Source organism: Tamandua tetradactyla, chromosome 1 (genome assembly GCF_023851605.1).
Source record: "Tamandua tetradactyla isolate mTamTet1 chromosome 1, mTamTet1.pri, whole genome shotgun sequence".
NCBI lineage: Eukaryota > Metazoa > Chordata > Mammalia > Pilosa > Myrmecophagidae > Tamandua > Tamandua tetradactyla.
In genome coordinates this window covers 180,126,213-180,152,657 of record NC_135327.1, presented here as the reverse complement: position 1 = coordinate 180,152,657, position 26,445 = coordinate 180,126,213, and the positions used below count along the sequence as shown (strand labels likewise).

General features: G+C 36.4%; 1 protein-coding gene across 3 annotated transcripts in view; it reads left to right on the top strand.

Annotated features, from left to right (window-relative positions):
* PTN (pleiotrophin) overlaps positions 1-24,673 on the top strand; it is a 112,459-nt gene extending 87,786 nt beyond the window's left edge. For 2 of the 3 annotated variants that reach the window (XM_077143288.1, XM_077143336.1), the window contains exon 5: positions 23,930-24,673. In XM_077143288.1, coding sequence (XP_076999403.1) covers positions 23,930-23,985 — 56 coding nt within the window. In that variant the 3' untranslated portion in view covers positions 23,986-24,673. The remainder of the gene's footprint in view (positions 1-23,929) is intronic. The other variant, XM_077143404.1, reaches the window with a different exon arrangement.
* Positions 24,674-26,445: the final 1,772 nt, after the last annotated feature.

Sequence of the window (26,445 nt, the reverse complement as noted above, 5' to 3'; positions counted from 1 at the left end):
TGTACACCTATTCACACTCTGCCGTTACCAGATCGTTGTTAAGTTTCACTGCTCCGGATAACCCCAATTCCTTTTATGAGTTCCCAGCTATTTCTAAAAATCTTGCCATCTTGCTACTCTTTTTTTGGATGGCTGCCTAGCCGTCTGCTAGGTTTGACAATACATCTTTAAAGATCAAAAGAACGGCAACTGTTAAAGAGCAAGGCAATGGCTCTCCTCAGCTGTGGGCAGGACAGCACTGGCAGCTGATTATTAAAAGGGAAAAGGGGGTCAGTAAAGTGATATTCCCAGCATTCTCAATTCTTTCCCTGCTAAATGGATTCTTTTGTTAGTTCTTTTTAAAGATAAAAGAAGTTCCCCAACATTTCCTTCTATTTTCTGGGCTCTGACATCCCTTAGGAATGAGCATGGCAGCGCTGTATAAATGGGCTTTGCTAGGCTGACAGACTTTTAACTGTGTTGAGAGAGGTGAAGGGGCAGAATCCCACCACAGGCCAGTGCAGGACCGCTTCCCTCCCACCAGAGTCCCCGTGGCGACGCTGAGGTTGCTACACTTCCATCTGACCCGAAAGAGGCAGCATGGGGCACCTTCTGGGAATTTTGCTATTCTTGATCAGAGAAAAGCATTCTTATTCAGTGGGTCTCAAGCATTTTTTTTTGTTGTTGTTCCTATTTTATTCTGCTTATGGAAATATCTTTCAACATGTGTATTTTATTTTCCATTTATGATGCTGTACTTGAAGTGAGAAGATGTGATTCCGCCCCTTCCCTATTAAGATTCTATTTTGTTTTTTGGAAATTAGAGTCTACAACGAATACCTCATAGCAATGTTATAAAGATGAACTGAAGTAATGAAAGTAATATGTGTAAGAATCCTTGGTAAGTGACCAATATTCTTAAGACTATTGTTTCCTGTCATTCAATGAATTTCTTGAGATGAGTATATACCTCAGAACCATTTCAGGCAAAAGGAGAACTATGGAATTACAAAAATAAAAATCATATTTATTGAGAGCCAAGTACATTTGGAATATGGTCTAGTACGTTGTTCATATACTGTGTCACATCATATTCACAAACGCTCTGTGAAATAGTTTGTTATTATCCCCAGTTTTACATTTGAGGACACAGGCTTGGAGAAGTTCAATACCTAGCCTGAGGCTATAGAGCAAATAGGATTTGAACACAAGGTGGTCTGACCCGATTTCAGGCAGAATGCACTACTCATAACACTGGAACTATTCAACACGGATATCTAAGATTCTCATCTGAGAAGGGTAATGATAGTTGGACTCCCTTATTCTTCCTAAAATTTTCCTTTTACCATGGCTTCCCATCAGCAACAGAACCAGAGTCTGACTCCTCAGTAGGACATCCACACATCATCCTGGTCTGGCACTTTCTCCAGCCACAGCTCATGAGCTCTGGCCCAGCCTTACCAAATTCCAGGAGATGGCTAAATGGGTCATGGTTTCTTCTACACCCATTTCTCTGAACTGGTGGTTCTGTTACTGTCAGAAAACACAGTCCTACGTAGTCAGGCCCACCTGATTTTGCATCAAACAGAGAAACAAATCTCTTTGCTTTGGTGAGAAGGTGAGTTTATTGAAGCATCACCATCATGAAACTGGAGGGAAAAAAAATCTTTCTATGACCATTTGGAAGTGGGTAGGGTGGTTTGGGCTTTTATAACCCAAACAGATAAAAAAATGTCAAAGGTCCAGAAAAAAATAAAAAACTGAGTAAAAGTCATAGGATTCATTTAAATTGAGTGACAGTCACTTGTTTCATTTGTTTGGTCAGCATATCCTGCTATCTGGTAGGGCTATCTGGTAGGCCCTTCCTTCTTTCTTTGTTGACCATTTGGGCCTTTGATCTTGTCCTCCAAAAGGGAGGGAGGTACTGATATTAGTTCATATGATGTTTCATTCCTGCAAGCAGAGCAAAGAAGGGTTTCTGGAAACAGAGAGCAACTTTGTTGTTGTTGCTGTTGAGATTAGACCAAAAGCAAATTATTTCAACAAAGATTGTTTATGCTTAAAAGAACTTCAAGGCTGCTTGAGTGAAGTGATTATACTACACATTTCTTTTTTAGCTACTAAAGACTAATCTAAGCATTTTCCAGCTAAAGGATTATATTGAGTATTTTTCCTATCTATCCAGCTATCAGTTTTTTCAAACCTGGAACTGTTTTCCATCCCCTACACATCATACAATTCTACTCATTCCATAAAACCTAGCATGTCCATTCAGCAAATATTTTTGCATGACTCCTACGTGGTAGAGTTAGCACCAGGGATACAATAGTGACCTCAATGAACCTACAGTAAGTACCATGCTGAGGGAAAGCTTCTATGGAAGAGAGAAGTGTAGGGTCCTTTGGCATTGTTTCTGGATCATTTATTTATTTATCAAATTAATTAAGAGCCTGCAGTGGGGCAGGTGACAATTTCAGTGCCAGTGATACAGGAGTAGTGAAAAAGACAAAGCCATTTCCTTCCCTCCTACCATGTTCTAGTGTTGGCAGTGGATAGACAATGAAGACAACAAGAAATAAATAATACAAACCAAAATGAGTGATCTTGAAAATTAAATAGCGCCACATTATTGGGTGACCAGAAAGGCCTAGTGTAGATAGCTCTTTGAGAAAGTAAATTTTGAACTTGGTCTTGGGGACAGAGAAGGAGCTAGTCATACTAGTGTTCTACAGAGAGAGAAAGGGGAGTTCAATGTCCCTGAAACCAAAAAGAGTTTTGTTCAAAGACCAGAGAGGAGATCACTGTTAAAACTTGCCAGGCTTCCTTTCCCCAGCCTCAGGCACGGTCTTCTCTGGGAGAGAGCTTAAGGCATCCCTTAGGCCTACTGAGTGCATGTTTACCTTTCTCAACGTTGACACCCCTGAAGACAGAAGCCACATCTTGTTCACTTTTGTAAGCTGCTGCATCTCTATGACAGAAACTCCATGAATGTTATTGGCTTGAATGAATGATGTGTCCAATTAAGTTGTCCTTCTCTGCCTCACTAGGATACGTCATTCCCTTTCATTGGATTAAAAAGCATAGAGAGAAATCCCCACTAAGACACCATACACTCACCTGGAAGAGTCGTTATCTGGGTTTTTAACTCCCATCCTCATTAGAGAATTTTTGGTCCTAATTACCCTGGACAGATGTGAGAACTAAGAACTATAACATTTGTAGGGTTTACTTCATACCATGAATCTGCTTTTGGCTTTCATCTCCCTTGGCAAATTCCATGCTTGGAGGCTCATTAGTTGTGCACACACAAAACAGCTATAGAATAATTAGTATTAAGGCAGGCTGCATAATAGAACAATGCTCACAATAATTAGTTACTGTGTTAAGAGACCTGGTTTTTTTCCCCTGAAGCTTTTGCAGTTCTCACTTTTAACTTCTTCTGGTTTGAGAATGTCTCCTTTGTCTTGTAAATTAAATATTGTCCTCAGAATTTTTTCAGCATCATGAAAAAGACTTCCTATTAATTGAGTACTTATGGTATGAACAGGCATTAGGCTAACCCCTTAGCATGTGCTGTCTCATTTAATCCTCACAGCAGCCCAGAGAAGATTTATTCACATTTTACACATGAGGATACTAAGATTGCAACTTACCCACGGTCATCCAGCCAGCTGGTGGTCAAGTTTGGACTTGAAACCTGGACAAATGTGTTTTCCAGAATTATTTTCTATTATAACCAGTACTTCCCAAAATGAGTGCTCCCTGAGGAATCTCTTTGGGTGTTCTGCAAGAAATTAAATATTTTGAGGTTCTATTTCTATGATAATCCTGAAACTTCAATATAAGCATATTTTGATTCATTGAGAATTGAGTACTGCCAGACAATTTTGGCCCAAGCTTATATTCATTTAATACTTGCATTGAAGCCAAATGATAACCTCTAGTGCAACGTTTCTCAAGCTGTGGTTTTTTAATGGGACTACTTTCCTCGAGAGCTGGAAAGAGCAGTGCAGTGCATCATTATACCCAGCAGCCTCCCTCCCCCTCAAGGCGCTGGCCTAGATTCATGGTCTCTCCACTGTGAGATTCACAATAACTCTGGTGCTTTACAAGGATGCAAGGCATTCCTGTCTTGGTAACTAGTGCTGACAGTAGAGACATTTCACAGACTCCCAGCTCCCAGTGACTCCAATCAGCTTCTCACTGATGCAAAACCTCTGGTAACCTATAGGGAAATCAAAGCAAGCTGGCGGAAGCTCAGAGCACAGAGGCAGTGAGAAGAAGGAGAAAGAAAAAAAAATTTCTATAAGAGTAAACAATATTTATTTGTAGAACAACTCTTCTGAAATCCAAAGGACCAGAAGCAGGTTACATTTTTCCTAGTGTCCTCCAGCTCAAGCTGAGCAGGAGGTAAGGCCCAAAGCTGTTTACCTTAGGTTATCGCATTCCCAGCACTCTCTCTTACAAGGCCTTCAAAAATTATTTTCATTCTACGGAACAGAGAAAAACAATTATTTTCAGACCTTCACCCATTTACATCAGAATAATAAATTAAGCTGCTATTAGGTCTGCTATCTAAAAAAGTAGAGAAGTACAAGGAAAGTTCTTCAGGTCTAATATTTACTGCTATTGTAGGCAAATGCAAGGTAATGGTTGGAATGAGGAAGGGGCAGTAATTGCATGGTTAGGGGGAAAAATAATTGTCCTGCTTAAAATTTGGAGGAAAGATGATGGGTAGAAGGATTAATTCAGTAAGCAATTGTGAAGCCATTAATGAGCATAAAATTTTGCATTACCTAGAATCCAAGTCATATATCCAAATGATGAATATTTAAAATTCTGAAGCACCGATTAAAATAGCACATGATTAATATGTATTTTGTTTATCAACAACTAATGAGGATATTCTAAGGGCTATACAAAAATGAAAGATAATTTGTGATCCAAACCAATGATTCTCTATGTTTTGTTTTATTTTTTTTCTGAAGCCAGAGCAAATAAGGAAAACTTTATGAAGCTATGCTTGCTGAAATTTTAAATATTCTGGAATTCAAACTGTTGCCCTTTTTCGTAAGCCATAATTTAATTTTTCAGTAGGATCAGTCATATATTAAGCATCAGATGTGATAATCAAAAAGAATGATTTGCAAAATGGAAACTGCTTATTAGTGCTTGATAATAATAAATTTCATTTCTGACATATCCTGCCAATAAAATTTTATAATATTTTATAAAAAAACATTACTACCTGTTCTCATTATTGAAGAAACACATTCTTAAACATTTAAATATGATATCAAAGATAACTGTTTTCCTTTCCCGTTCTGGGGTGGAAGATGCCAGCGTGCCTGGAGCAGGATCATTGCCAAGAAGTATAAAGCTTTGAGATTAGCCTGTGGGTTGAGGAATGAGCAGATGATTTTTCTAAACAGAAGAAACCCAAACATTAATTCCTGCATCTATGGTTTTGTGTATGTGGGTATGATTAAGTATATTTCTCATCCTAGCTGACTTCAGAGGGCTCTTCCAAGTAACTTTGGGGGACATGAAAAAGAACTTAAGTTGCCACTGTCACCAAGTGTGGCAGCATATAATGACTTCCCAAAACAGCTTCACACACTCATGTGCATGCACACACATGGAGTCTCCAACTTAGGTATCAGAAATGCATGCCATTGCACACACAGATACATGGGTATAGTAATACCATATCCCACATTCATGAAAAATATATATAATGCTATATAAAAAATGCATATATATAATTACACAGTTTTTTGAGGTTTTTCATTTGCTCTAGCTATATCTGCCTATCTTCAATTTTATTTAGTCCTTTCAAAACACTTTAATGTAGATGAAAAGGACAAAATGTAGCAGCCGAATTGAATATATACATATGATAGATCATACACTGATAACATAGATACATACATACACACATATACCTATGTAACTTTTGCCCCCACCTTTGATACTTATGTAAAGTGAGAAAACTCTGTACTAAAAGGTGAAATAGACTCTGACTGCCTACTTCATTGCTCTTCTCTCTCATGACTCTCAGAGGAAATATCACAAGTTTCAACTATTTTTATATTTCCAAACAAATGAACAGTAGGTATAGCAAACCCATAACAACAAAGATGTGATAAGCTAAAAACTGCTTCACCTATAGGGGTTTCACATGGTGATCTTCTACACAGTATGACTGACCCGTGTATGTAAGTCAAAGCAGGGAATGACCCCAACACATTCATGCATGGTTAAATCCCCACTCCTGACTCTGTTATCTAAAGAAAGAGCATCCCGAAGAGGGTTCCTTTCTTGATGAATATGGAGAAGCCAGTAGATAATTCAATTACATTCTCTAACAAAGGACATAAAGGCTGAAACAGCCGGAAACAGGATTCTTTGGGTGAAGGGAGAAGGCATCAGCCTAATGATATTGGGCAAATTCCTTTGGAAAACAATTGATATGTTTATGGATTTTTATTAATTTTGCTCTGAATGGTTGATGAAACAATTTCCTCATGTCCCCCATCAACCATTTAGTTATATCTGCCCTACTTTCCAATGCTTTTATAGCTGGATTTTGTATTTTGAGGTGATGCAGTGATGTGCTGATTCATCTCTAAAAATGACTGGGGGCAAAAGCAGAGGCTACTCAAGGGTCCAGGCATGCTCGATTTAAATCTAGACACAGGGCCACACTGTTTTTTATTTACTTATATTTTATGTAAGAAAGCAAAGATGTGCAGAAGGGCTGATAGTTGAGAGGGTATGGTAAGTATTATTTTGAAATAGAGTTGATGAATAAAAAGGGGAAGGAGAGAGAGAGAGGGGAAAGAAGGAATGTGGAGGTAGGAAAGTGTTGGTATGTGAGCAGCAGTGAGGAGCAGTCCTAGAAAAATTCCATATAACAGTACTAGAAGTAAAATACATTTAGTGCATAAAAGAGGAAATGATGTAAGTTATATTACAAAATAAGATATTAAAAGAGAAACAACAAAGTGATTTCACAAGCATGGAAATGAACCATCTTTCTGAATTATGTATTAAGCCTGTTTTTTAAAGATTACACTTTTGATATTTAAATAGATGGGAATTTCTTCTTTTATTGTGTCACTTAATATATGCTACTCTAGTTGAAATTGAAATACTGGGAAATTTAATGAATTTAATTTTAATATATTTAAATATGTATTAAAATATAATATTAATTAATATTATATTTAATTAATTAACTAAATATTAATATATATTAAAACATTTTTAAAAGAAATTTAATGAATGAGTTGTACATTCATGATCTGACAGCCTTATTAACAGTGCCAAGACATGGCTGATATGATGCAAGAGAATTGGATATTTGCAGGTGACCAGCAGCTAAAACTTAAGCAGAGGTGAATTACTTTAAATAGGTCCATGAAACATTTAAAAGATCTGGGAGATAGACTAGCTTGTGGACACATTTATATCCTGATTGTACTGTTTAGCAGTGATATATGATCCTTTTCCTTCACTGAGGACTAATCATTTATTGACCAAATCTCAGAACGTTAACTTTTAGTGGTCTCTGTGGCAGGCATTTAGCGGTCTGGCTGACATGCTTGACCTTCATTTGTAGTGTGCATTTCTGCATTTTACCTTCCTGATACTATGACTCCCACCTCTTAGAAGGTTCAAATCTCTTATTTCTATTTAATCAGTAGCTCCTGCCATTGATTTAATAAACTAACACCACTTTATTTGAGTCAGCTGCAAAAAGAAGTTCTGCAAACAAAACTCCCTGAAATAATTTTATCTACTCTTTCAGTTAACTTGACTGTTCAAGCAAATACCATGTAAATGTTTGGATTAAACAATGGGAATTTATTAGCTCATACTTTTGAGGCTAAAAGAAAGTCCAAATCAAGGCATCATCAAGGCAATGATGGCATCCTGGGGCTGACTACCAGAGATTTTTGGTTCTTGACTCCTTTCTCACATGGCAATGCATGCAGTGACCTTTCCTGGCCTCTCGCACTCTTCCTGGTTCTGTTGAATTTCAGCTTCTGGCTGCTCCTTGTGGTTTTCTCCATATCTGTGAATTTCATTCTACTTATAAAGGACTCCAGTAATAGGATTAAGACCCATCCTGGGGTACACCTTAACCAAAGTTATTTCATCTAAAGGTCCTATTTACAAAGGGTTCACACCCACAGATTAAGTTTAAGAACATGTTTTTCTGGGTACGTATCTCTAAACTACCACATCTAATTTCCTTTTTCTTTTTCTGCATACAGTGCAGCCTTGCCTTTTCCCATCTGTAAAAAAGTAGTCAAACCAAGACATTTTGTGAAGAAAATGAGATAATTTATCCCAAAATTCTCAACTCCTCTGCCTCTTGACAAAACATCTTCCCTTAAGGTCTTGGAAAAACTTCAACTTTAAATTGATGTCTTTCTCTCAAGGCCCAATCCCAACTCTGTTTCTTCCAGATTTCTCTAATGGTGAAAATAGGAATGGATGCTTACTTATACCAATTACATGGCAATCTTATTGCTAAAAGGACCTGAGAATAGATGGGAAAGAATTGAACCCTTTAGAGCGCAAGTTGGCTGTGAAAGTCTCACATATAAGCTGCTCATGACAATTTAAATTAGTACCACCTTTCAACAAGGAAATTTGCCAATACATATCTAGAATTTCTCCTCTTATAATCTTACCAAGCCAAACTTCAACATAGGATGATATATGTGCAAAAATATACATTGCATCCTTATTTATAATAACAAAAAGTAAGAACAATCCAACTGACCTAGAAGAGGAAAGGTCACAAAAAGTATAGAATGGAATGACATAAAGGAATATTCCTCAGTCAGGTTTCAAAATTTATTCAATGACATGTAAATAGATACAATAGAATATTTAGCATAAAATACTATGTCAACTGTCAATATATTCCTAAGTATTCATTATACATAGTCGTAGAAATAATTTATTTGTGAATAAATAAATAAAATACTGTTAAGAGTACAATCTCTATATTGTAATTATGGATATTTTCTTTTAATATGTGTATGTTTATTTTCTGTATAATCCTTTATTAATTTTATAACCAGAGCAGTAATGAATATTTTTTTTCTTAAGAAGAATGAAATAACCCAGCTGGGAAAAACTCTCTCTTCCTTTCTGGTTGAATCCATTTGATGTACACTCTTTCTCCATAGTAATTTTCTTTTTCTCCGTAGTAATTCATTCTTGCTGTGATGAGCTCTGTTCTACATCATATGCATAAAAACATTATTTCTTGCCACCTCATCTATCTGGAATGCCCTATAAACTATCATCATGAGAATCAGGCCTCTCTAAAAATTGACATCATAGACCATGATCTTTATTATTATTATTTTTTTGCATAGGCAGGCACCAGGAATCAAACCCGGGTCTCGTGCATGACAGGCAAGAACTCTGCCTGCTGAGCCACCATGGCCCACCCAGACCATGATCTTTAAAGTCAATATATACTTTCAGAGGATTTTACAACTTTAGAAGATTCTCACAAAGGCAATCTTTAAAACTGTAATGGATGCGCTATAGGAATAGAAGTTTATCTTGTTCACCATTAAATGGCAGCTTCTAAAACAGTGCCTGATATATAGTGACTATGGAGTGAATAGTTACTGAATGAATAAATTAATATTTTTTGAACCCTAAAGCTAAAGTGGTATCTTAGAGGGAGTAGTAATCTTACATGATACTCAAAATGGCCCTCTTGGAAGATATAAAAGTCTTGGGACTTTCTGAACACTTTTTTTTAAAAACACTTTAAATACATTAGGCCTGTCCCATTCAAATAATACACGTTTTACATGCTTACCATGCTCCCCAATTTCTAATTTCTGATTGTTATGAATATTATCCTCCCTTGAGTCAAAAACTCACCAGAAAAAGAATGAAGATGTGTAAATTGGAGGAATTAAAATATAACAAGGGCAATAGTGTGAGTTTCCAGTGCAGCAATTGAAGGGAGAGCAGAAGTCAGTTCTTGTGCAGGTGCCCTTTCTTTCAAATTTTGACAATGGCTTGTTTTCTGTTTGTTTCCACTTCTGCCTCGAAGTCACAATCACTACAGGGAAAAATGACATGTAGCCTGGGGTGTTGTTTGTGTGGCATGTGTGTACTTCCTTCCCTTACTTGATTCTTTTCAGTGTGAACCAAGGTGTCCTGCTGTTTCACACTAGGGTAAAGTTCATACTGTCTCTTTAAGGGTAGCCACTGTGACCCCATTACTCAGCGCTGAGCTTTACCCAGTTAGAATTCTACTCCAGGTCAATTTGTGATGCTCATACGCATTGTAAATATTTCTCTCACAAGAACCTTGAAAAGCTATTAAAACGGAGCATTATTTTCACCCAGAATTAGATTCTACTTCAAAGGGAAGAGGTATACATTGCAAAGTGTTAAGAAATCTCGATAAATTGTGTGTATGTGCACTTGAAATTTTATTCTGCATGAAATAATTATTATTTAAAGCAGTACTAAAATATTCCAAGGTTCTGATCAAATGTGTACTCCTTTCCTTGAGAAATACTATTTTTCTATTTACTAACAAGTTAACGATTTCCCACTCAAGAATTCATTCATTCACTCTGCATGCAACAAATATTTAATAAGAACCTGGGATGGAATGTTAGTTCAGTGGTAGAATTCTCGCCTGCCATGCAGGAGACCTGGGTTCGATTCCAGGTCTATGCACTTCCCCAAAAAACAAACAAGCAAGCAAAAATAAACAAAGAACCAAAACAAACAAACAAAAAATTCAGCAAATGGTGCTGCAATAACATGATACTCACATGGAAAAATAATGAAATGTGACCCCACCATACAGCATACAAGAAAACAAACAAACAAAACTATCAACGTGCCAGACTCTGAGGATACAAATGCAAAAAGTAGACATAGTCTCTACCCATATGGGAATAGGGAAATATGAATATTAAATAATTAGCTACAGCATTAGTTTAAATTTTGATAAGAGTAATGAGAGGCACAATGGAAGTGTTTAACTGTGGCTGGTACCTGCTTGGTCTGGGAGTTCTGTGAAAGCTTCTCTGAGGAAGTGAAATTGAAGCCAAGATCTTAAGTGTTAAGTGCTAGCTAAGCAAAGTTTGGATACCAGGTGGGAAAACTCAGGCTGAGAGAACAAACGTGATAACTAAGTGGAAAGAAGCAAGGAAAATTCAGGGGCTCACCAAAAAAGAAGATAAGGACTTGGTGAACTAATGGGGCTCATATCCTTGCCATGTTGCAGATTTATTTAACTGAAGATTTCCTAATCAGAGATTAAGCACAGGGCACTGTGCTCTGTGCTGGGGATACAACAATGAGGGCACATGCTGCCCTTTCACAGTTTATAATTTGTGGCAAATACAATGCTAGAGATAAATGCTCTAATGGGGGAGTAAAGAGAAAAGTCTTTAAACTAAGAGCAAGAGGTCAACAAATTAGAAGTGATGTCATATTTTGGCCCTGAAGGATGGAATGCATTAAGAAGAAACAGGTAGTAGATGTGTGAGTTGATGGGATGAAGGGTAGTTGTGAATATCAGACTTGGAGGGGAACTAAAATAAGCCCAAGCAGAGACACTGCAGTAAAAGGAGGTGACTGGAATGGTGCGTCAGTTATAAACACAAAATAACCCCAGTGGGCACTAATCTCATGCATGATGATTAATGGATTAATGAGGTATTGTGCAAAGGTCAGTGAGTTAGGGAATGGTTCTTGCATGAGTTCTACTGTTGGTTTGTCCTAGGCCTTGAGCAATCACTGAGAAACTTTTGACCTCTTTATCTTCATCTACTACATGGGGGAGTTGGGTTAGGTTCCTTCTAGATCACAGAGTCCATGATACTATGAAAAATCTCCATGTATTACTCTATAAAGATTGAGAGGTTGTGAATAAGTTATTAAAGCCATAAAGACAAGCAGTGACAAAGCTGATTTTAGTCTATCTGTAAAATGTATGTAAAAGTCATCAAAAATGTTTTTGAGCGGAAGCAATATTACTGACTCAATTTCCTTCTTTATTGTAAAAAAAGTTAACACATTGTTATATAAGAAATCGAATTGACCTTCTTGCAAATGCAGATTTTTCTTTCTTTCCACTGCCTTTTGCTGAACCCCCCTCATTTTATTTTCCTATTTAGATGGAATCCAGAGTGAATTTAATGTCTGCAGTGTGTCTATGCAATGCCACAAAGACTGGTCAGTTTTGTCAGAAAAATAACCTGATTGGAATTTTGTAGATTAAATGGGAAATTGGTTGATACCTTGGTATTCAGCAAGTTGTTAATTAATGAATATGAAATAATCTGACTTGTTTATGTTCCTAATAGAGACAGGATATGCTCTTACCTTGCAAAGAGAATTTGGGTCGATATTACCATATGCAAAGTGTCCCCTGAAATGTGCAACCTACATCAGCTAGATCAAATAGCATCCAGGATTCAGAATGATTTCAAATTTTACAAAATAAATTATGCAAAGCACCTTGTTACTATGGCATTTGTTCAGACTTATGTAAGAAATAGGAAAATCTTGTTAAGAATATGCAAATCAAATATGCCCCTAAGATACAGTTTACTGGAGAGCTAAAGGATTACAAAGTACTGAGGATTCTCTCATTAAGAGACTTGAGGAAACAGAGACAAAGGAAACTAGAGTTAGATCCCAACTAGCAAACTAGATTGTTTCTTGTGGATACCATTCAACCTACAGTTGTTGTTTAAAATTCACCAAAGACAGAATTATTAAAGAAAGCTCAGAAACAAACAGAAAAGTTTATTTTACCATATAGGTATTTTTGAACCTGGAAGTTCTGGTCATTTCACCTTTCATAAGTCAGAAGAAAGAGAAAACAAAGAGAATGAAAGATTAATTCTCTTGTGAGCAGTATGTATAAGGTGTCCAAGACAATTTTAGGAATTTCTAATCTAATTGCATATTATACATCATTGAAACTTGAGTAAAGGAAGCTTAGGACAATTACTGTGAACAGAAATACTACTTTCCTATGTCTGTAGTAAACTTTGAACACACCTGAAGAAGTTGCGTGGACAGTAAATAAGATTGGAAAGGTTTCAGGCATGGCTGGGAAATATACAACATTCATGATTGACATCATCACCCTATTCCCTATCATATTACCCTTATGGAACTTTGGACACGGGCCCTATGGTCTAAGGAACACTGTCATATTTCCTCTGTCCACCAATTTTGTCCCAATATTCCTCTGTTGTTTTGCATGTTCAATAACCAGTCAATATGTCTTGATGATGATGAAAAACATTAATTGTGCAAAGAAATAAGCTCTTATTCTTAGTCTATTATTACACTAATGATAACTGCTTGCTTTTATTGAGCATATGCTATTGTGTCATGTTCTGTTCTCAGTAGATTTTATGCAACTCTTTTCATTTTGCTAGCAACCCTATGAATAGGTGCTAGTCACATTCCCAATTGTGGAAAAGAAACCTGAGACACAAATACACTACTGTCCCAAAGTTTCATAAGAATTTAAGGAAAAAAACAGGATTTAAACTCTGTCAGGCAGGTCAAGAGCCTGTACTTAAGCCCTATGCTACTGTCACCATTATGTACTAAATGGGGGAAGGAACTTAGTAATATGTGGCACTATCCTTTCACTTGTTATCCCAATGCTTCTGAGCATTCTCTAAATTGGAGCCAAAAGTGTCATGCCCTATTAAATACTACAACCCTCTATGCTCAGGAAAAGTGAGGAGGCAAGAAGATTGAATGGAAAAAAAGATGGTGTCTTTTGATTTAAATCCTCATGATTTTGTTTAACTCATTTATCCCAGGTTGGCACATTCCATTTACTTCACCCAAGAATAGGAGTCCCTCTAGTCAAAGTTTCAGAAAGGGGTATGTGGTCTATGGTTGGTTCTTAAGGAATTTAAAGCCAAATATATAAGCAAACGTGAGACAAGGACGTTGGAAACATTTTGAAATTGTTTGCCAAAAAAATGCTAACAGGGCAGGGCAAGATGGCGGCATAGGGAGGAGTGGAATTTAGTTAGTCCTCTAGGGCAGCTAGTAAATAGCCAGCAACTGTCTGTAACAACTGTTTGGGGGACTTCTGTGACTGAACACACATGGTACAGCAGTCTGGAATGAGTGGAAGGGCTGAGATGACAATGTGGAACTATAAGTAAGTCTCCCAAACTATGAAGGCTGGTGTCTCTCCCTCACTGGCATGGCAGAGGCTGCTTTGGAGACATTTCTCCATAGGAGAAGAAGTAGTCTCTATTATGAGCAAAGCAAGAAGAGTTGAAGAAAGCTCCAATTGTGGACTTAATTAAATTTTGGACTGCTGAATACAAGCTCTGAGCTGTTATACCCAGAGCAAGCAGGAAAGGAAACCTGAGATCTCTCCTGTCAGAGAGGAGGTGGGCCTGACAAAGAAAAAAAAAAAAAAACACTCAAAACAGTGGATTTTGGAGTCAGTTGAGCTCAGGAACTGGAAAAGGACTGTGTTCCAAGAGCTAGGTAACAACTCTGGCTTTTGATTGTTGAAACCAGAAGGTTGGGGACCAGCTCTGAAAAGGATTTTTTTTTTAACTTTTTAACAGCTGTTAGACAAAGTCTCAGGCATTTCAGTTATCAGCACTGACCCAGGCAAGGTTGAAGTTAAGATAAGTCTGAGAAATAAAGTAACTAGTGAAAGAGATAATTCCTTAAAGAAAAAAGAGATATCTTCCCTAAGAAAAGTGGGGAAGGAGCAGGGCCCAGCACAGGTGGCAGACCCCAGAGACTGGAAAACAGAAACAGTTTAAGCCTGTTTTCAACCTCAGCTACTGTCTCAACCACATCCCTGGCAGGGAAAGTGTCTGCTGAGAATTAAAGGCACTGCAACGCTTTACATTGATGGGGACCTGTGGGCTGACAAGTGCTACCTGCTGGGCAGGATAGAGAAAGCACAGTCAAGAGGCATTACAGAAAAGACTGGTAGCTTGCTGGGTCTCATGCTCAGGGAACCTTAATACGGATTACATTATCTTCCTAAAATCTGGTCCTATCTAATCTTAGAAAAACTGATTGGGGTCAATCAGATCTGGGGAGACACTCCTCAAAAAAACTTCCATATAGGCAGGGCAAGAACCAGAAAAACAAGAGCTGAAAAACTATGATCAGTAATTTTATTGATTTTGAGAAAATGAATAAAATGATGGACCCCTGGGGAGGCTAACAAAGAAAAAAAAGAAAGGATGCAAATAAACAAAATCAGAAATGAGTGGGGGGTCATTACCATGGACCATGAAGAAATGAAAATAATCATGAGAGGATACTATATTCCAACAAGCTGGACAACTTAGGTGAAATGGACAAATACCTAGAAACACATGAACAACGTACACTGACTTGAGAAGAAATAGAAGGTCTCAACAAACCAATCACAAGTAAAAAGATTCAGTTGGTCACAAAAATCTTCCTATAAAGGAAATGATAGCTTCACAAGGGGATTTTACCAAACATTCCCAAATGAACTAACACCAGTCCAAAAAGCTGAGGAAAAAGGAGCACTACCTAACTCATTTATGAATCTAACATCATTCTAATCCATCAAAACTACGTAAAGATACTACAAGAAAGGAAAACTATAGGCCAATCTCCCTAATAAATGTAGAAGTAAAAATTCTCAAAAAAAAATAATAGCAGAATGAACCCAACGACACATTAAAAAGAATTATGCACCATGACCAAATAGAGTTTAATACAAGACACGCGAGGGTGGTTCAACACAAGAAAATCAATCAATGTAATATAACATATTAACAAATTGAAAGGGAAAAATCACATGATCATCTTGAATGATACTGAAAAAACATTAGACAAATTTCAGCATCCTTTTCTGATAAAAATACTTCAAAAGGTAGGAATTGAAGGAAATTTCCTCAATATGATAAAGGGCATATATGAAAAACCCACAGCCAACATCATACTTAATGGTGAGAGAATGAAAGCATTTCCCCATTGTGCTAGAAGTTCTAGCTAGAGCAATCAGGCAAGAAAAAGAAATAAAAGGCATCCAAATCAGAAAAGAAGTAGTAAAATGTTCATTACTTGCAGATTATATGATCCTATACTTGGAAAATCCTGATAAATCTACAACAAAGCTATTTGACAAATAAACAATTACAGGAAAGTGATGGGATACAAGATTAATGCACAAAATCAGTGCTATTTCTGTACAAAAGTAATGACCAAACGGGGGAGACAATTAAGCAAAAAATTCCACTCAAAATAGCAACTAAAAGAATCAAGTATCTAGGAATAAGCTTAACCAGGGATGTAAAGGATATATACACAGAAAACTACAAAATACTGCTAAAAGAAATCAAAAAAGATCTAAATATGTGGGAAGATATTCCATGCTCATGGGTAGGAAGATTAAATGTTGTTAAGATGTGAATTCTACACAAATGGATGTACAGATTCAGTGCAATGCCAATCAAAATTCTAATGACCTGCTTTGAAGACATGGAAGAGTTAGACTTCAAAATTATTTGGAAGAGAAAGATACCTTGACTAGCCAAAAATATTCTAAAAAAGAAGAATGAAATGGGGAGACTAACACTTTCTAATTTTAAAGCTTATTATAAAGCCACAGTGGTCAAAACAGCATGGTACTGGAACAAAGATAGTCACGTTTATCAATGGAATCAAATGGAGAGTGCAGAAATAGACCACCAAATCTATGGGCAATTGATCTTTGACAAGGCCCACAAAATTGGGATAGAATGCTCTTTTCAATATATGAGCCTGGGAGAACTGGATATCAATAGATAAAAGAGTGAATGAGGACCCATATCATATACCCTGTACAAAAATTACCTCAAAAATTTAATTAGGATCAAAGACCTAAATAAAAGAACCAATACCATAAAACTACTAGAAGAAAATATAGGGAAACATCTTTGAGATCTGGTACTAGGAAGTAACTTCTTAAATTTTACACCCAAAGCACAAGCAATGAAAGAAAAAATAGATAAAAATGGGAACTCCTCAAATACAAATATGTCTGTGCCCCAAAGGACTATATCAAAAAAATGTAGCGGCATCCAACTCAATGGGAGAAAATATTTGGAAATCATATATTGGATTAAGTTTTGATATCTTGTATATATAAAGAAATCATACGACTGAACAACAAAAGAACAAACAACCCAGTTATAAAATCGGCAAAAAATATGAATAGACATTTTTCTGAAGAGCAAATACAAATGGCTAAAATACACATGAAGAGATTTTCATCTTCATTAGCTATAAGGGAAATGCAAACCAAAAGTATAATGAGATGTCATCTTGTGCCTATAAAAATGGCTGTCATTAAACAAAAAGAAAACTACAAATTTGGAGAGGATGTGGAGAAATTGGAACACTTGTTTACTGCTGGTGGGAATTAATGGTACAGCAGCTGTGGAAGATAGTTTGGCGATTGCTCAGAAAATGAAATATCGAGTTGCCCTATGAACTAGCAATACCATACTCAGTATATACCCAGAAGAATTGAAAACAGTGACATGAACAGACATTTGCACACTGGTGCTTATAGCAGCATTATTCACAATGGCCAAAAGTTGGAAACAATCCAAGTGCTCATCAAAAGATGAGCGGATGAAAAAAACATGGCTTATACATATGATAGAATAATATGCGACAGTAAGACAAAATAGGCCCTGAGGCATATGACATCATGGGTAAACCTTGAAGACATAATACTGTGTGAAATAAGTCGGGCACAAAAGAGTAGTTATTATATGATTTTGCTAACATGACCCTAGTAAAGATAACTCAGAGTCATATACTATATAATATAGCAGACCTAGAGATAAACAGAAGTTAGAGATAGATGAGTGGTTACCTCATGAGATTGAACTTAAATGTATGGAAATGGATAGAAGTAATGGCAGTTCATTAGTGGGTTTATAAGTAATTTTGCCATATTGAAGGTAAATATGATTGAAAGGGGTTGTATGGAGCCATGTATCTCACCAATTAACACTACAAATATAAATAAGCTTTTTGTATAAACCAATTCAAAGGTATGAATCTTGTACAAAGAGTCAGTAATAAAGGAATAGGGAGAAAACTATTATGGCATGCTATGACCTATATTTAACAGGAAAACATCATCAGGACTACAGCAATACTAGAGTTGAATAATTGGTGTGGAGGGGGACAAGAGTTAAGGGAAGTTTTGGATTTTCTTTTCAGTGAAGATGTGTTTATCTGTTTTTTTTCTCTGGAACAATAGAGCAATGAAAAGTGCCGAAAATTGAAAATGATGATGATTGTATAACCAAGTGAGGATACTGTGAGACACATATCATTTATTTTGGACATTATCCATAATGCCCAATGGATGGAAGTGGCCGAAGGGTACCATGATTGAGAAACAGAAAGCAAACTGTGGTGTATACATTTGATGGAATATCGTGCAGCTCAGAAAGGATCAAAGTCCTGAGGCAGGCAATGAGGTGAATGAAACTTGAAGACATTATTGTTATGAAAAATAAGCCAGAAACTAAAGGAGGAATATTTTATGGTCTGTTTTAGATAATAATTATAACAAAATTTGGGCCTAAATTTTAAGCTGTTATAGCAGTCACATTTATTCCTAAGCTTTAAGTGTTATTTCTAGATTCTGAGATGCTGTGTTATTTCTGTATAACCTGGACTTTCCTTGGAACTTTGGGTACCTGTGTAGCACCTAAGACTCAGAGTTGCAGTTCTGTAGCTTTGGAAGTCAGCATTGCTACATACAACAACTGTTAAAGAAATAAAAAAAGAGATCAGGTTTCAATAAGAGATAAGAATAAAGTTGGTCTGGGTGGGGTTAAGGTACATCAGAATACAGGGTAAAGGATGACAGCGTCTGTATTTCAGAACTTCACTTATAGTATGAGACCAAAGGAAGAGAGCTTTATTTAATCCAAAACCTAAATTTTCTGTAGCACACAATCTAACTCAAACTGTCTGAACGGTTCATTTAAACAATGCAAACACATGGAGACCGGAATAGGAATGAGGGCTTGTAATTCTGTATAGCTTAATGTAGTATTCTGATACATTCCAGAGTATGTGGCATATAACTAAAAAGTATAGGCAAAATCCCTTGAAGGATGGGAGAAAAAATGTGGAATCATTAATCTTTCCCACCTGGGAAACCCCTGATATTCTTTCAAATACTAGGGACTCCCAATTTAATAGAACAAGTCCCTGATCTGGAGGCTTGCTCTTATGAAACTTATTTCTGTAGCAGAGAAGCTAATGCTACCTAAATTATGTCTAAGAGTTACTTCCAAAGAACCTCTTATGTTGCTCAGATGTGACCTTTCTCTCTCTAAACCCAACTCTGAAAGTAAAATCATTACCCACGCCCCTACATGGGACATGACATCCAGGGGGTGAGTCTCCCTGGCACTGTGGGATCAATAATGTCTTCCTGACCAAAACGGGGAAAGAAATATGGCAAAATATGGTATCAGGGGCTAAGAGAATTCAAATAGAATCAAAAGACTATTCTGGAAGTTACTCTTATGCAAGCTTCAGCTAGGTGCTACTAATTGCTATGGGTTCCAAATCACAACTAACATCATTCCTGTTAACCCTAAAGAACACCCAGCACCCTAACTAAGATCCTACAAAAATTACACACACTAAGTTTCCTTTTCAGAAATCTCAACCTCTAGATGGTTTCTAGGCCAGATAAGTCCTGAAACCCAGAAGTGCCAGTATCTCCAAGAACATCAATCAGTTCCAACCCCCATTCATATTGTCAATATCCCTTTTCAACATGAAAAAAGTTAGAATGGGCATAGCCCAAATATCCCTAAAGATTGGGAGAAGGATCAAAGGAGAAGAAGGAGTTATAACAGAGAAGTTAGGATTTAACATATGAGTATGACTACTGAATCATTATATTGATATTTCTTTTTAGCCTCTGCTGTCTTGGAACAGCAGAAGGATAAATTTCAAATTGTGGAACTCATACCAAACTTTGCAATCTGTTCTATAACTACTTGTTAAAATGTACCTTGAAATTTATTGCTTTTTTGTTAGAATTCATAATAAGAGAAACACAATGGAGACATACAACAGCAGATTTAAAGAGGCAAAAGGAAGGATCAGTGAACTAGAGGATGAGACATCTGAAATCCTACACACAAAAGAACAGATAGAGAAAATAAAGGGAAAATATGAGCAGGGTCTCAGGGAATTGGATGACAACACGAAGCACATGAATGCACTTGTTATGGGTGTCTCAGAAGAAGAGAAGGGAAAAGGAGCAGAAAGAACAATGGAGAAAATAATCACTGCAAATTTCCCATCTTTTATGAAAGACATAAAATTACAGATCCAAGAAGCATTCCAAACAGAATAGATCCAAATAAATCAACTACAAGGTACTTACTCATCAGAGTGCCAAATGTCAAAGACAAAGAAAGAATTCTGAAAACAGTAAGAAAAGGTAATCTATCACAAGGGAAGGTCGGTAAGACCATGTACAGATTTCCCAGCAGAAAGCATGGAAGAGAGAATACAGTGGTATGATATATTTAAGATACTAAAAGAGAAAAACAGCCAACCAAGAAAGAACTCTATATCCGGCAAAACTGTACTTCAAAAATGGGGTAGAAATTTAAAACATTTTCAGACAAACAGACACTGAGAGAGTTTTTGAACAAGAGACCTGCTCTATAAGAAATAGTAAAAGGAGCATTACAAGCAGATGGGAAAAGACAGGAGAGAGAGAAGCTTCTGGAAGAGTGTAAAAATGAAGATTATCAGTAAAGGTAAAACAAGAGAGAAAAAAAATAAAATATTATATATTCCAAAAGACAAATTGTAGAAGAAAGTATTGCCTTTACAGTAATAACATTAAATGTTAATGTATTAAACTCCCAATCAAAAATGTAGACTGACAGAATGAATTAAAAAAAGATCCATCCATATGATATCTACAGGAGACTCACTTTAGACCCAAATAGGTTGAACATTGCAAGGTGTCCAAAATGGGATGGTATATAGAAAAATACAATCAATGCAAACTAGGGTCTATAGTTAATGGTTACATTGGAATATGCTTCCATTAATTGTATCAAAGGCAATATACTAAAGTAATTGTCAATAAGAGTGTGATATCAGCGAGGGGTATTGGATTCCGGTTGTTGTTGCTGTTTCTTCTTTCTTTTTTTTTGTTCTTCATTTTTCCCTCTTCCTCTTTTTTGTGGGAGCAATGAAAATGCTCTCATAGAGAGTATGGTGGCGAATGCATAACTTTGTGATTATACCAGGAAACACTGATTGCTTACTTAAGATGGAGTATGATGTGTGAATAAAACTGTTTAAAAAATAAACAGAAAAATACAAATTTTGGAGTAAATGTGGAGAGAGAGTACCTCTTCACTGTTGGTAGACCCTCTGGAGAGCAGTGTGATTGTTCCATAGGAGGTTAAGTATAGGGTTGCCATAGGTTCTTGCAACCCTATTGTTAGGTACATACTTCAAAGAACTGAATGGATATTTGCACACTGGTGTTTATGGCAGGAGTATTCATGATTTACAACAGATGGCAGTGGCCTAAGGCTATATCGACTGAACAGAAAGGCAAACTGTGGTGTATACACGCAATGGAATATTAAGTGGCTTTAAGAAGGAATGAAGTTGTGAGGTGTGCAACCAGGTGAATGATCTTTGAGGTCATTATGTTGAAGGAATTAAGCCAGAGGCAAAAAGACAAATATATTAAGACCTCGCTAATGTAGACCAACTATAATGCGCAAACTCTAAGAACTGAATTTGAGAGCATAGATTATCAGGGGATAGAACACGGGCAGAGTTTGGACAATCGATGATTAAGGATTAAACAATGTTTAATAAGACTGATTGTAAAGGTTCCTAGATTGTAAACTCTTACAGCCCTTTACATCCATTGCTATTTCCTAGATTCTGTGCTCTATGTATAATCTGGTCATTTTCTGGAACTTCAGGTATCTGTCTGAACCCAGAGACTCAGTGTTAGAGTTCTGCTACTCTGAATGTCAGCCTTACCCCAAGCAGAAACTGTTAAGGATCCTGAAAAAGAGATAATACTTCTGTCAGAGATATGAATTAAGCTGATCTGGTTACCACTAAATTAATATAAAAGAAGCTGTTCTGCTTAGGATTAAGTTAAATCAGCATACAGGGTAAAGGATGATATTGACTGCATTTTAAAAGTTCAACTTCTGTGTGAGACCAAAGGAAGCAATGTTTATTTGGCATGAAATTTGCATTTTCTGTAGCACATTATCTAATTAACCTGTATGGTCAGTTTATTCCAACGGCATAATTACACAGAATCTTGAATAGGGAAGGAGATCTTGCTATTTTGTACAGGTTAATGTAATGCCTTGATACATCCCAGAGTAATTTGGGCAGAAAATGAAAAGATATTTGTGAAGTTCCCTTTAGGGACAGGGGAAAAATGTAGAATTATTAAACTTGGGGATTTTCTGATATTCTCATAAGCATTAGGGACTCCCAATCTAATAAGCCAAGTCCTTGATCTTTGGAGTTGCTCTTATGAAACTTATTCCCGCAAAGGAGAACTAAGCTTACTTATAATTATGTCTATGAGTTACCCCAAGAGAACCTCTTTTATTGCTCAGACATGGCCTCTCTCTCTCTAAGTCAGCTCTGCAAATGACCTCACTTATCTCCTCTATACATGGAACATGATTCACTGGGGTGTAAATTTCCTTAGCAGTGTGGGACATGACTCCAAGGGATGAGCCTGGCCCTGGCATCATGGGATTGAGAAAGCATTCTTGACCTCAAGGAGGAAAAGAAATGAAACAAAATAAAGTTTTAGTGGCTGAGATATCAAATAGAGTTGAGAGGTCATTCCGGAGGTTATTCTTATGTGTTATATAGATATTCTTTTTTAGTTTCTAGCGTATTAGAATGGCTTGAAAGAAATACCTGAAACTGTTGAACTGTAATCTAAAAGCCTTGATTATGAATGATCATTTAACTATATAGCTTTTACAGCATTGCTGTGTGATTATGAAAACTTTCTGACGGACACTCCCTTTATCCAGAGTATGGGCAGATGAGTAAGAGAATAAAGACAAAATAAATATATAATGGGGGGGTGGATAACAGGTATGGGATGGTTTTCTGTTTTTTAATTTCTATTATTATTAATTTTTGAATAATAAAAATCTCTAAAGTTGATTGTGGTGATGAATGCACAGTTATATGATGAAACTGTGAGCCGATGATTGTATACTTTGGGTAAGTATATGGTATATGAATATATCTCAATAAAATTGCATTAAAATCCATCCCCCACCCAAAAATAAAAATCTATATATCTAAAAAAAAAAAAAAATCACTAACAAAAAGTCCATGAAAAGAGAACATGGGAAGTGGAGTACTAATTAGAGTTTTGTAGCTTTCCACTGCATGGCAACCTGGTTTATTCTCTTAGAGATACCTCACCTGCCATGTTTCTGTTTTTTAAGTAGGACCGCAAGATGGTAGTATTTTTTATATCAAATGGGGGTAACCAATAAGACAATAGGCATTCATACAAAGGGAGTTTGTATTCTTCCTAATTGCTTTCATAGGTACTCTCCTGGCAAAATCAGACTCCTACACACAAGCAAAACATATATAAGCAAAAACATAAACACATGTGCATGTAGCGCGTGCACACACACACACACACAAACACACATACATATTTTTCCCCCAAACTTAGCAAGAACACTGATACTGTATGCACCTAATCTATGCATCTGAACATTTTATTCCCAGACAATTATAGGAAAGTGTGTTTTTCTCCCTATAGCTTAGTAAAGTGATGCTTTCTTCTTCTTTTTTTTTTTAATCACAGCAGAATCTAAGAAGAAGAAAAAGGAAGGGAAGAAACAAGAGAAGATGCTGGACTAAAAGACACCACCTTCTATGGCATGGGAAAAGGACATCAGCAAACAGGATCAATTAACAATTGCATTTATACCTATTGTAGGCTTTTTATTCAAAAAGTATCTTTAGCTTAAGTTACACAATAGGCAGAAACACAAAAAAGAACATTTTTGTAGTAGCATTTTATACATGTATACCATAGTACCATTAGGGGCTTATAGTAAAGGACTGTAATCCTATTTAGAAAGTTGACTTATAGTACATGTTAAATGATAGAAAATTGAGGTAAGTTTTTTTTGAAGTTATGCGATATTTTACATTTAAAATCGTATTTTATTTTACTTTTTTTTTTGTTTGTTTGCAGCAATTTAAATGTTATATCCATGTAAACCACTTCTCTTGTTAGGTAATTTTTTCACTCAGACTATTTTTCCCAGTTGAAAAAATATATATACTAAACACAGCAGCAATAAAATATAATCATCTTAATTGAGGAAAATATCTTGTTTTCTGCCAATGGATTTTTAAAAAAATTTAGTCAGCAAAATACGAGGGGTGGGGAGCATACCTTTGTTCAGTGTTGACTTTTAAAGAAAAGCATTGAAACTCAAAATTCTTTAACTTTGGCAGAAACACTTATTTTCTTGAAGAAATTATTTTTCCTTCTGAGAAAAAAATACTAGGAAAATAAATCAAGGTGATGCCACAAAAAGATGCCTTTGTGTTCAATAATTTGATATTTAATACACTCACCCTTTGCCTTCTACACTGGTTCAGTCAAGCTCTTAGCTATGATGCTTTATCATATCAACTGCTTAAATCACTCTTTAACACAAAAGTTAGAGTTTTAATTTAAAATGTTTCAATTTTCATCAATATTTATAAGTTTGGACAGGTGCTATTGATTTCAACAAAAGTCCCAAAGTAATCTATGGTCTGCTGGAATAGGAAACCACTCTGCTTGGGTTGAAGAAATTTGCGCTAGCACAGCCCAAATAAGGATCTGAGTAACCAAATACCCAGTGGTAATTTGTGCTTGGTTCCTGTAAGCCAAGAATTTCCATTCTATTACATATAGCATGAGTGCCAAAGACCATCTATACAACTCCCTTCTCGGCTGGGCTCTAAACACTGTCTTTAAAGCAAGAACTAAGCTTCTATTACTCAGAGAAAGGAAGTCTCAGAAAATTGCCTGGGTTCAGGTTCAAATATTTGTCTTGACATATCACCTTTAACTTTAAAGCGGTAAGACTCAATGAACAAACACCTATCTACCAAGATAACTGTAAGTTTATTTTCTGAAATGATGGCTTCAACATACCCTGGGTTATCTATAAAATAGATCCTTACAAATTGGTCTGATGATGCAGTCAAAGGGTCCTCCCAGGTAAGCTATTTTTGCTATCTATTCTAAGGCCCACTTAAGTCAGGTATGCTGAGGGGGTCCATTTCTCCCCTTTAAGTCAAAGCCAAAATCAGCAACCTGTGGGTAATAGAAATAGAAAAAAACTTCCAGGCATATACACTAAACTTTTTATGAATGATGGGTTCTTAATGAAAGCAGAGTACCTTGAAAAGTGCAAATGACAGAAATATGAATAGCAAATGCAGTCCTTTTACAAGCAGATCTTAATAGGAAAAAAATGCTCATTGGAATTGATGGAGGAAAGGAAAGAAATATGAATGAAAGGCAGTGTCTTGAGTAGCTATTTTGACAGCAAAGTCCCATAGGGATGAACATAGTATGAGTAGCAAATTTCATCAGTCTCTTACCTAACACTGCTCCTTCATCATTTAGCCTAAAACAACAGCCTATGAAACAGTCATAAGTTAAGGGGAACATACTCTTCCCAGGAAAAAACAATCCTGCAAATAATCTTGCCATTCTCCTTTATTCATAAGGCAAGGCAGGGAGCCCAAAGGGCAGGGGTTCTCCTCTGTGTCCAATATGATTTGTAGCAAACCATAAAAATGACTTCTCGATTGTCTGCTACAGGAAGTGTTAGGATGCTAATCTCCATTGCACAGCGTATGAAATTAAACTTGTGGTAAGTCTCCAAGGTTATTCCTCTCCAACCCCAGCTTTAAACTTCTTGCTAAATCAAACTAAAGCACTGAAAACATACATATGAAAGGACAAGACCCAAAAATCAATGATTTTCATAAATAGAGGAAAACAGAATATCCTTGGGAGCTTCACAGAGTGCCTCAGCAAATGTTCTAAGTTTTATGAATTTTCTCCAAAAGTTTATAAAGGCTTGAGAAAAGGAAAAGAAAGGTAGAGAAGACAGCTATTCCTTAAACTGCCTTAGAGCGATGACAATTTCCATCAAATAACAGAAAGGGAGCAAAGCAGCCTCTTAAAGCACTGTCAAAAACTACTATTCAGTGACCTGAAACCACCGCTGTTCATTCTCAGTGATTGCATCTCCCTCACTAGTACTCTTGTAGATTTTATTTTCTAATTTATTCTGGTATATGAAT